Source organism: Chiloscyllium plagiosum, chromosome 27 (assembly GCF_004010195.1).
Source record: "Chiloscyllium plagiosum isolate BGI_BamShark_2017 chromosome 27, ASM401019v2, whole genome shotgun sequence".
NCBI classification, from domain to species: Eukaryota; Metazoa; Chordata; class Chondrichthyes; order Orectolobiformes; family Hemiscylliidae; genus Chiloscyllium; species Chiloscyllium plagiosum.
In genome coordinates this window covers 17,010,150-17,022,213 of record NC_057736.1, presented here as the reverse complement: position 1 = coordinate 17,022,213, position 12,064 = coordinate 17,010,150, and the positions used below count along the sequence as shown (strand labels likewise).

At 42.2% G+C, this 12,064-nt stretch overlaps 2 protein-coding genes across 7 annotated transcripts in view; both read right to left on the bottom strand.

Moving 5' to 3' along the window:
* LOC122563601 (mediator of RNA polymerase II transcription subunit 30-like) overlaps positions 1–9,535 on the bottom strand; it is a 19,718-nt gene extending 10,183 nt beyond the window's left edge. Inside the window, exons 1-2 of one of the 3 annotated variants that reach the window (XM_043717534.1) lie at positions 9,188–9,535; positions 4,350–4,558 (exon numbers count right to left, since the gene is read on the bottom strand). In XM_043717534.1, coding sequence (XP_043573469.1) covers positions 4,350–4,544 — 195 coding nt within the window. In that variant the 5' untranslated portion in view covers positions 4,545–4,558; positions 9,188–9,535. Of the gene's footprint in view, positions 1–4,349; positions 4,559–5,362; positions 5,673–8,436; positions 8,521–9,187 lie in introns of those variants that run through there. The other 2 variants (XM_043717536.1, XM_043717535.1) reach the window with 2 other exon arrangements.
* A 784-nt stretch (positions 9,536–10,319) lies between these two features.
* The window catches only part of LOC122563600 (zinc transporter 2-like), a 13,765-nt gene continuing 12,020 nt past the window's right edge, over positions 10,320–12,064 (bottom strand). For 3 of the 4 annotated variants that reach the window (XM_043717530.1, XM_043717532.1, XM_043717533.1), the window contains 2 exons: positions 11,581–11,715; positions 10,321–10,975 (listed from right to left, as the gene is read on the bottom strand). In XM_043717530.1, the coding sequence (XP_043573465.1) occupies positions 10,830–10,975; positions 11,581–11,715 (281 nt within the window). In that variant the 3' untranslated portion in view covers positions 10,321–10,829. Of the gene's footprint in view, positions 10,976–11,580; positions 11,716–12,064 lie in introns of all 4 variants that reach the window. The other variant, XM_043717531.1, reaches the window with a different exon arrangement.

Sequence of the window (12,064 nt, the reverse complement as noted above, 5' to 3'; positions counted from 1 at the left end):
GGGAAGAGGGCAAAGAGTAAACAATAGGTGGGGAGAGAGCCCAAAGAGAGAGAGGAACAGTTAGACAGACAAAGGAGTAGATAATGATCAGGCAAGGAGGGTGAATAGCTGTTAATGGAGACTGGTAATGGCTAACAGTGGGTACTGTGTGAATACAAGGCCTCATGTGTGGAGATAGGGGCTAGGACATGGGAGGGTTCAAGCCCTAAAGTTATTGAATGCAATATTGAGTCCAGAGAGCTGCAGGGTCCCCAAGGGGAAAATAAGGTGTTGTTCTTTCAACTTATGCTGAGCTTCGCTGGAGCGATGCAGCAAGCCTGAGACAGAGATGTCGGCCAGGGAACAGGGTGGGGTGTTGAAGCAGCAGGCAACTGGAAGTTCAGCCTCATTTTAGAGGGCAAAAAGGAGATGTTCTGTGAAGCACTTACCTAGTCTGTGCTTCATTTCCCCAATGTAGAGGAGATCACGTTGTGAGCAGCGAATGCAGTAGACTAGATTGTGTGAAATGCGGATAAAGTGCTTCAGCCCTTGGAAAGTGAGGAGGGAAATGGGTAGGTGTTACACCTTCAGCAATTGCAGAGGAGGGTGCCATGAGGAGTGGTGAGAGGTGGTGCAGTATTGGGAGTGAAGGAAGAGTGTACCAGGGTATCCCAGAGAGAACAGTCCCTGCGTAAGGCAGACAAGGTCAGCAAGGTGTGTCTGATGGTGGCATCTCGCTGGAGATGGCAGAAGTAGCATCCGAATGTGAATGGTGGTGGGATGGTAGTTAAAGACAAGGGAACCCTACATTTTGTTTGACTGGAAGAGCAGAAGGAGAAAGTGAGGACTGCAGATGCTGGCGATCAGAGCTGAAAATGTGTTGCTGGAAAAGCGCAGGTCAGGCAGCATCCAAGGAACAGGAGAATCGACGTTTCGGGCATATGCCCGAAACGTCGATTCTCCTGTTCCTTGGATGCTGCCTGACCTGGAAGAGCAGAAGCCCTGATTAAGGTTCTGAGACCAGGCACAGGGTGGGGGTCTAGCTGTAAAAGCACAGCCCCTTTTTGTAATACTTGTCTTCTAATGAAGGTTCCATTTTACCTTTTCTCAGTAGCTCGCATGCCTCTCACTGTGATTTTCTCTCATACTACGTGACCATGATTATCAATTCAACATGTTTGTGGCTCCACCCTACAATAGTGTATTAGGGTTTAGATTAGGGTGGTGCTGGAAAAGCACAGCAGGTCAGGCAGCATCCGAGGAGCAGTAAAATCAACGTTTCGGGCAAAAGCCCTTCATTAGGGTTGGCAACTCTCTAAGATTTTCCTAGAGTCAGCAACAATTAAAGATTAACCTCCTGGGTAACGGAGTGAGCAGCCAAGGGGAAAATTCATAGTTACACTAAAAAAAACTCTCACTTTCTTTCAATACATTTTTTTGACTAATAAAGCATAATAATAATGGAATATTGGCTATTTGACAGGGCAGGACAGCTGAAGGCAGGAAGTCATGTGATTAAACCTCCAGGAATATATCCAGAATTAGCAATCAGACCATGTAATGGATATTTTGCATTATACATCAGCAATGCAGGGAATTCAAGTTAAAAGTTCATCATAAATTTAAAATCAGTTTTAAAATCTACAAATAATCAGCTGGAATCAGTAGAAGGCAACCCTGGCGCTGTCCGGTTATTGGACGAACCTAACCAGTCCACATGTTAAGACATCCTTTTCCAATCTGATGTGAACCCCAGACCTATGATTTGACTTTTAATTATCTTCTGTAGTGAACTAGAACAGAAATGTTTGCTATCTAGGGTAATCAGCTATGCTCATATCCTGGTAGTGAGCATGAGAAAGCATGGCAACTAGCAGAAGCCATACAAACCATAGGAATCCTAATATTGTAAACTATGATGAGCTTTTTACCCATTGGTCAGACAGTCGAACCAAAGGACATGGCCTGTGCTCGAAGCAGGTGAAGTTTAAAACCATTTTAAAAACACAGTTGGTACTTGTGGACAATTTGTGAAATAAATTGACTAGGAAATGGCAGAGCTGGAAATGTGTTGCTGGAAAAGCGCAGCAGGTCAGGCAGCATCCAGGGAACAGGAGAATCGACGTTTCGGGCATAAGCCCTTCTTCAGGAAATGGCAGAAGCTATTAATATTGGTTCGTTTTAGATTTTATTTTGAAAATAACATGTTTGAGAGTCAGGATGTAAGCAATTTCAGACATATTAAAAGTAGTGTGCTTGAAAGGCAAAGAGACTTTGGGTCTATAATTCCCAAGGAGAAAGTGAGGACTGCAGATGCTGGAGATCAGAGCTGAAAATGTGTTGCTGGAAAAGCGCAGCAGGTCCAGCAGCATCCAAGGAACAGGAGAATCGACGTTTCGGGCATAAGCCCTTCCTGAAGAAGGACCTGCTGCGCTTTTCCAGCAACACATTTTCAGCTCTATAATTCCCAAACCAGCTTCACTGGGGATCCCCTCCTTATGTCTGGGTCTATTTAAATCTGAGAATAAGAATGAAAAATTAAAGATACTAAAGTCCCCAGAGTCATTGCAGTTTCTCATAAATGCTTCTGAAGATTATTTGTATTTTTCTGAAAAACGTTACCTCTGTTTTTCTCTCCACAGATGCTACAAGACCTGCTGAGTTTTTAAACAGCGGTTTGTTTTTATTTATTATTACACTTGATCATTTTGGAATTTTCCTGGGTCACACAGGTCATTTGCAATGCTAGATAACAGTATCAGCTTGCCAAAAGTACTGGAAACACATCAGCAAAGACCATGAGGGTGACTGAATTCACTGGATCCTTGAAAGGAAAATTAGGGTTTGGCTATAAGTATTAGCCTTACTCAACACTCATACCTCATTAAATAATGAAAGAAACCTCACTACACGTTTTCATCACAAAGATGGTCAGCTTCCACTTTCATAATATCACTCATCTCCAGCCCCTACCTTAGTTCACCTGTTGTGGAAAAGTACACCCTTTATAAAAGGTCAGCCCATCCAAAGCTCTGCTGCCCGACATCCTTCTTCTTGAACTGCAATGGCTCAGACGACTTTAGCATTTTTAATTTTTCATTCTTATTCTGAGATTTAAATAGACCCAGACAAAAGGAGGGGAACCCCAATGAAGCTGGTTTGGGAACTAGAGACCCAAAGTTTCTTTGCCATCCAAGCACACTACTTTTAATATATCTAAAACTGCTTACATCCTGTTTCTCAAACATGTTACTTTCAGAAAGAAATCTAAGCGAACCAATATTAACAACTTCTGCCATTTCCTAGTCAATCTTTTTCACAAATTGTCTATAAACTTCACCTGCCTCAAGCACAGGCCATGTCCTTTGGCTTGACTCTCTGACCAATGGGTAAACAGCTCTTCATAGTTTACAATATTTGGATCCCTGTGGTTTGTATGGCTCAGTCACTGTACCATTATGAGAACTTATTTCATGTCAGATGTAAACAGACTGGCTACATGTTTCCTTTTTTTTTTTAAACTTGCGGGCAGACAAACAGAACTGATGTTTGTGGCTTTCAATAGGAAACACTAACAGAGCTCAAATCTCATACAGTTAATAAAGCCTAAAGGCCTCTTGTGGCAAAATGGTAGTGTCCCTACCCCAGACCGGGAGGCACAGGTTCAAGTCCCACAAACCCAAGTGATGTGTACTAATATCTCGGACAGTGAAGGAACGGCAATGTATTTCGAAGCCAGGATGATGTGCACCTTGAAGGGGAACTTGCAAGTGGTGGTGTCCTAGTCCTGGTTAACTGAGGTCAAAGGTGCTGTTGAAGATGCCTTGGTGAGTTGCTGCGCTGCAGTAAAGTATCTGTGTGGAGTTTACACGTTCTCAGTGTTTGTGTGGGTTTCCTAGAGGTGCTCCAGTTTCCTCCTACAGTCCAAACACGTGCAAGTTAGGTGGATTATCCATGCTAAATTGCCCTGTAGTGTCCGGAGATGTTCAGAATAGTTGGATCAGCCATGGTAAATGTGAGGTGACAGGGATAGAAGAGAGGGTTGGGTCTGTCTGCAACGCTCTTCATGAAGTCAGTGCAGATTCGATGGGCTGAATGGCTTCTTTCTGCACTGTAAGGATTCTATGATATTGTAGATGATCTGGGAGCTGGGGAAAAGCAGTATGTGAATGCAAGTCTTTTCTTCCTGAAATGAGTAGACAAGCCTGCTGTGACAACAGAGAATGTCTTTCATGCTCTCTCTGCCTAATTTATGCTGTAATTTAACTGAAAGTCATTGGTGCAGATGTTTTGTACCTGAATTCAAAGGTGTCCTATCGCTCAATACAACAACGAGCAGTACATTAAGGAAGGAGGGAGAAGGCAGTCACCTGCGTTGCCCGGAGCAAGTGGAAGATGTCCATTGTACGTGCCACAATGTCCTGAACAGTCTCCTGGCCGACTTTGCAGAGGGTGACACATGTGATCTCACGCAGGGCACTCGGTGGTTGCTGTGGGGGGACTGGCGCTGCAGTCTGAGAGTGTAGGCCAGGGATCCTTGGCCCAGCACCCGGTAGCGCTGTCATGACCTAAGGCAACCCTGCAGAGAAACAAACAAGGAGAGACAAGTATGAAAATGATTCCCTGAAGGAAATGATTCAATGACTTGATACACAACAGCAGTTCTAGCTGGAACCCTAGAAACAAGGGGCTAGCCTATTCAAAAGCAACTTACATTTATATGATAGATCTTCAACACCGTAAAATTTCCCAAAGCAATTCAAAAGAATGTGATCAAACAAAAAATTGATACCAAGCCACAGGAGGAAAATTTGGGTCAGGTGACCAAAAGCTCAGTAAAATGATGGAATATATGGAGCATTCCAAAAGCAAAAAAGGTAGAGACAGGAAGGTTCGAGGAACTCTGGGACTTGGAACCAAGCACCTGAGGCACAGCTGCCAATGGTAAAATATCATAACTGGAGAAGCAGAGAGATCCCGGTGGAGGAAGACACGGTGAAATCAATACTTTTTCTCTCCCCCACCAAAGAGGTAGAAAGAATTTTGGAACTCTGATTCCTAAAGTCTGTGAATTCCGTGAGTCATTGGAACTTGCACAAAATCCATACATTTTTTTGGGTAAGGGCAGCGAGAAATTTCAAACAAAGAATGGTTCATCATTTAAAGGAATAGATTAGCTTTAATCTACTGATGATAGAACTTCTATGCAATATCTTGTTACAGTAGCTTGTGTGAAGATTACCCATCCTTCCAGCTAGACAAATAGATTTCAATCATGAATAGAAATTAATATAGACAAAGAAAATAAACAGTATAAGAATAACCTCCTGTAAGGAAAAGCACCTATTTTATGGACAGCCACTGTTCAGTTAGTTGCACCCACCTCAGTCAGGAGGTCCAACACTCATTCCAGAAATTGGTGCAGAGAAATCTAGGCTGGCATTTCACTGCAGGACTGATGGAATGTTGCACTGTCAGAGGTGTTGATTTTTGTGTAAGACATGAAACCAAGGATCTGTCAATCTCCTTAGCTGGATGTAAAAGCTCCCATGACACTACGTTGAAGACAAGTGGGGAGGTCTGCCTGGTATCCCAGCTGATATTTATTCTTCCACTAACACCAATACTATTAATAGTAAATTATCTGGACGTTATCTCAATCTGCTAAGAACAAAGTGGTTGCTGTTTCCTTCATCACACAGAGACCAAACTTCAAAAGCACTTGGGTGACAACAGATCACAGATGTGCTATTCGATGCAACTCTTTCTTCTTTTGATTCACAATTAGCTTTAGATTTAAATCAGCAAAAGCCTGCACATAGCAATAAAATGAAGTCTTTCTCATTGTACAAGGATGCATATCCACAGATGCTTCCATAGTAAAGATGCTATGGAGCTATAGCTACACAAACCTGGCTCTTTAAAACAGGCCACGGCGCTCACAGTCACCACTTCAAAACATTTATCTCATTCAAAACTCTGCTGCTCATATCCTATTTTGTGCTAAGTCTCATTCACCCATCATACCAGTGTTAACAAACCTACACCAGCTTCCAATGTGACAACAAGTTGATTTAAAATAAAAATGTTCATCCTGTGTTTAGATTAATTCTCAAGATGTGAATGTCAAACAGCAAGGTCACCCTTTATTGCTCATTCTTCTGAATTGCTCTGCTAAAGTGTTGCTATTTTTCTTGGTCCATACCCCTAAAATTCCTATATTCCCTTATCCCATGTCTCTCACTCAAGAATACAAAACCACAAAGGGAATAATAATGAATAGTACGTGCGTAAAAAGGTGTGGATCAGGTGAGTATTTAGACATTTTCCAAGGGGCATTTGACATCCTTAATCTTCCTATCAGGACTGTGATCAGACCTCAGTTATCATTCACAGAGCCATTCTGCGAGTTATTAATGTCTTTTGTACTCTGTTCGAGACAAAGAAAAAAAAACTGCAGATGCTGGAATCCAAAGTAGACAGGCAGGAGGCGGGAAGAACACAACACACCAGGCAGCATCAGGAGGTGGAGAAGTCCATATTTCAGGTGCCACCGTTCTTTAGGACTGGGGGGTGGGTGTAGGGGGAGCTACACCGCCCTCCACACAGTACCAGTCTTGAAAGGAGACACCAAAAACAACCTTTTACACCTCCTGATGCTACCTGGCTTGTTGTGTTCTTCCAGCCTCCTGCCTGTTCTACTATTTGTATTCTGTAGCAGTCCTCCCTGTATTAACCACAGTTTGGTGCCATTGACCACCTCAAACTTTGCCAATGAAAGTCTGTCCATCTCAATCTTCCAAACATTCAAGTGACCCTGAAACATGGACAAATGTCACTGGCTTGTTTGTATAGGCATACTCTGATGTTCACTGTTTCAGCCTGGCTGGCTTGAGTGTCAAAGTTTGTTGGATTTTTTCTTAAATTTCTAAAAAGGTGAAGCTAACAAAAGTCAGGTTTATGCAATCTATCGGTTTTTTCAAAGTAAAAAATTTTGTTCATGGGAAGTGGCTCTCTCTGGCCAGGCCAGTACTGTATTTAGAGTCATAGAATCATAGAGATGTATAGCATGAAAACAGACTCTTTGGTCCAACCTGTCCATGCCGACCAGATATCCCAACCCAATCTAGTTCCACCTGCCAGCACCGGGCCCATATCCCTCCAAACCCTTCCTATTCTTTTACCCATCCAAATGCCTCTTAAATGTTGCAATTGTACCGGCCTCCACCACATCCTCTGGCAGTTCATTCCATACACGTACCACCCTCTGTGTGAAAAAGTTGCCCTGTAGGTCTCTTTTATATCTTTCCCCTCTCACCCTAAACCTAGGCCCTCTAGTTCTGGACTCCTTGACCCCGGGGAAATGACTTTGCCTATTTATCCTATCCACACCATTCATAATTTTGTAAACCTCTATAAGGCCACCCCTCAGCCTCCGACGCTCCAGGGAAAACAGCCCCAACCTGTTCAGCCTCTCTCTCTGTAGCTCAGATCCTCCAACCCTGGCAACATCCTTGTAAATCTTTTCTGAACCCTTTCAAGTTTCACAACATTTTTCTGATAGGAAGGAGACCAGAATTGCACACAATATTCCAACAGTGACCTAACCAATGTCCTGTAGAGCCGCAACATGACCTCCCAACTCCTGTACTCTATACTCTGACCAATAAAGGAAAGCATACCAAACGCCTTCTTCACTATCCTGCCTTCTTCACTATCCTATCTACCTGCGACTCCACTTTCAAGGAGCTATGAACCATCTTGACCATCCTTAATTGCTAGGAATTAACTGGTTTGCTAGCTCCATTTCAGAGGGCAGTTACTGGCTGTGGAGTCACATGCAGGCCAGATCAGGTAAGAATGACAGGTTTCCCTGTGTCAACCAGATAGGTTTTTAACAACGGTCTCCATCATGCTAGTTTTTGTTTTAATTCTAGAACATTAGCCTGACTGCTGGATTACCATGCAGATCACCTTCGGAGTTAGAATAAAAGTGGTTAGCACTGCTACCTCACAGCGTCATTCCAGCCTCCGACAACTGTGTGGATTTTGCACATTCTCCCCATGTCTGTGCGGGTTTCCTCCCACAATCCAAAAATGTGGGTTAGGTGAATTAGCATAGTGTTAGGCGTATTAGTCAGGGATAAATATAGGATAGGTGAATGGGTCTGGGTAGGTTACCCTCCGGAGGGCGGGTGTAGACTTGTTAGGCCGAAGGGCCTGCTTCCATACTGCAGGAAATCTATCTAAAATGTCTTCTTACAGACAGGAGAAAGTATTTAGTAATCAAAAGCGTCAATAAAAGAATTCGATGCGTCGACCTGCTTTCCCTGGTTTCGCTCAAATCAACGCAAGGTTTCTTGCTGGGATAAGCCGACTATCAAAATAACTATTAACCCGCGTGCTGAGGAGAGTAGAGAGGAAAGTGAAGATCTGTTTTTGACAAAGCTATCTTACACTCTTTCCATGTAGGCGTCCTTTTCAAATTCCTAACGCCCAGAAACAGATTGAGAGGAAGTGGCCCCAGCTGTTGCAAACTTCTACCCCAGGGGGAGAAGACAATTCGATTTAAAATGAAACACACGGGCGCGACAGCAAGAGAAACCAACCCCCGCCGTTAAGTGTTTTAACTGGATTAATTTGGAGAAAAGCGACATGGATAACTATGTGGAAGAAAGAGGGCGGAATTTTCTGAAGATATTACAAATAGGAAACGGCAGTAAACTCCCTCTTGTAACAGGAGGGAGACCATGCGCTGATCGTCAATTCGAGAAAAGAGGGAGGGAGAAGCCAAGTCAATCTCATTGGGGGAGGGTCACAGGGGAAGAACACTTGTCAGTTTCAGGAGACCCTAGAGACACTGTATCAAACATTTCGAGCGCTGGTGAAGTCAACATTCCGAGACAATGTTGCAACGTTCTAAACAAGTTGCTACAATGTATCGCAACATGTCAGACATTCCAGAGCCGTCCCACACCCTACTGCAAAAAAAACTCACTAAATACTTTCTACTTGTTTTCATTCAAGAAACAAAATTGAACTCAAGAAACAATGGACTGCATGGCATTGACTCAATTGTGTCATTGCTAGAAACAGAGCGGCGCCGAATCTTTTGTCCTCAAAAAGTTAGCATGTTTATGTTCTTATGAGACTCACACACAGATGAGGAAAAACTGGCCGCTCCTCCTCCCCCAATTCCGATATTTACCTTATACCTCTCTAAGCTTAAAATCCAAAACCGCCAAATTTCCACTCCTAGTTTGCTCTCCAGCCTTTCGTATGTAAAATAGAAACTTTCAATATTGTAACAGGAAGAGGTCTTGTTGTTCGTGAACAAATCAGTGATCGAAGGTAATGACTTCACTTCCGCACTGCTAAGTATCGCTCCGTGATTGAGTGAGTTCTTAGATTACGGGAGTTGGCGAATGATAGATTTGTTGGCCGTCCCTTCTAGTACAACGAAAAGGAGACATTGCTACATCAAACGTATAACGTCTCCTTTATAGAGAGGCAAAGCTTATCGAATCCTATACGGTGAATAAAGGAAACAAGTAAATTATATAAATAATATTGTCATTAATATACTCTCTACGGGCCTGCCGGTGCCTACCGATCGTGCTAAAAGTGTACTACTAGAATCAGCATGGACTATCTCCACCAGGTAGAGAGGATTGTGAAAAGAGAGGATAACAGACTGTCTATTCCTCCACCCAAAAGTTACATCCAACCTTTGAATGGGCCTGAAAACAAAAACATGCTGCAGATCACAGCGGGTCAGGTCTTTCTCTTCAAAACCAGTTTCTCTAAACTTTTGGTCAACTATCACAACAACCAAAAGAGCTCGGTTTTATTTATTAAATCACTCCTAACATAAACACAGATTATTTTCTGGTGCATTATCTCGCCTGCAGACTATATTGTACACTAAAATAAGTAGTATATGGTGTACACGCTCAACTCCTATTGCAAGATTCATGCTTGTCAGGAGACAATTGTCACCAATTAGATTCATAGAGCGATGAAAAAAGAGACCAGCCCAAGATGTCGGTGTTGGGACTTTGAAGGAACTGTCACTAGGCTCACTCTAATGTTCTTTTCAGATCATTCTATCAAATTTTCCCCCATATTTATCCATTTCATTTTTAAAAACTTCTTGAATCTGCTTCTATCACACTCTTCAGGCAGTGCACCTTCATTTATAGTGAAGAGTAAAACATTATTTCTTCAAGCGGTCTCTAGATCTGTTTAGGGATACTGGCAAAAGACTCAATCTGGCATACAATTTTGAAATACAAAGTTTCAACAAATGTTTATTTTTGTTTAGCAAAATTTTTATTAAAGTATTGTTTCATAAATATGAAGAACATGGATATAGACAATTCCAGAAACATTAAACAATAAACTTATTTTAACAAAATTGTCAATATTGGTTTCCCAGCACCAGGAATAAAGGTCAGACCAATCTTTTTAAAATTACATTCAAGAAAATTGATTATCTCAATTCAAAGATGAAGTTCTCTCTCCCAACCATTCTCCTCGAAGACATTGATACATCCAGCAAACAATATTGCTGGTGGGAGATGAATATCCAATTGATACATTTATGGTCAAGTTTCATTTTGTAACTACACAAAAATGTCTTAAAAGCCTTAATCTTACATTGTACTAAAGGACACCACAAACCAGTCAACACAATGGCTGGGCTCTGGTTGAGACAGCAGTAAGGTAACTTCACACATTATCTTTCCTCTTGTACACAACTCATTCCAGATGTGATTCCCCAAGAAATGAACTCAAATCATGCCTCTCTCAGACATACAGATTAGAGAAACTCCTTGCACTGATGGGAACTAATCTCTGGGCTCCTGGCATTCCTTACAATTGACCATATCATCAGAATAATTTTCTATTTGGATAGTGATGGAATGGAAGTCAAACTTGTGGTGGAGCATGTGGTTAGCTTCAGCCAATATTTCCCGAGCATTTGCATCCTCATCTGCAAGAAACAAAGTTCACAAATCACAAAAACGAGCAAAAAAGGGAAGAAATTAAAAAAAGGCAAATGGAATCTTGATCTTTATCTGAAGTGCATACACTATGATGCTAAAATCTTAGTTCGAAAAAATGTCATTTCTGCTTTAAATTGCAGGCCTGGCATTTTATAAATGGAAGCAGGAGGGAGTATTGTGGGCCTGCCTTGTATTCTCGGTTTAAGATTGATTGTGAAACACAGCTGTGTGCTGAAAAATCTTAACATGTGTCTACCAATTTGGTGATAACTAGAATTATGTTTTAGTGAGATTGTCAGTAGGATAAATATTGGACAGGACACAAAAGAGGACTCCCTTCCTCTTCTCATAATGCCAAGAAATCTTTTACATTCACCCAAGAGCTCCAATGGGACCCAGACGTCATCTTTCATTTGGGATGTTAAACTGACAGTACAACACACCCCTGTGCTGACACTTTTAGTTTGAATTGTGAGTACCAGAATTGAACCCAAAACCATCCCACTCAGGGGGAAGAGAGTGAGCCATGGCCAATACAGCTTTAAAATACTTAGAGCAATCCATGTCAAAAGCAAAATACATTAACACTTACTGATGGCAATGTGGACTGACAACAGTGGTTGGTTGATGGTCAGTGCCCAGATGTGGAGGCTGTGCATCGCTTTCACCCCATCAATTAATAGGAGAGACTCTTTAACCTGATTAAAATCCATTCCTTTTGGAATTCCTGTCAAAAATGCAGTGGTGAGCTTCAGTGTGAATGATGAGCGTCAATGAACACGTTGTGCTCTTATTTTCAACCTTACTGTTTCCCCAACAACTAATGAATATCTCTACATGCCTTGCTTTCGTGTCTTAGTTCCTATTGTGACAAGACTACATCTTAACTGACTTTAACTCACTGCATATCTCAAATTCTGCCAAGACTCAAACCCTTGTCTCCCACTCAAAGAGGCTCAAAAACATCTCCCATGCATTGGCAGAATGCAAAGGAAAACAAATGTCATCCCCACTGGGAACTTTAGTTCCAGCATTTCTCACTTCCTCTTCCTCCTCCTCCTCCCCTCCCCAACTCT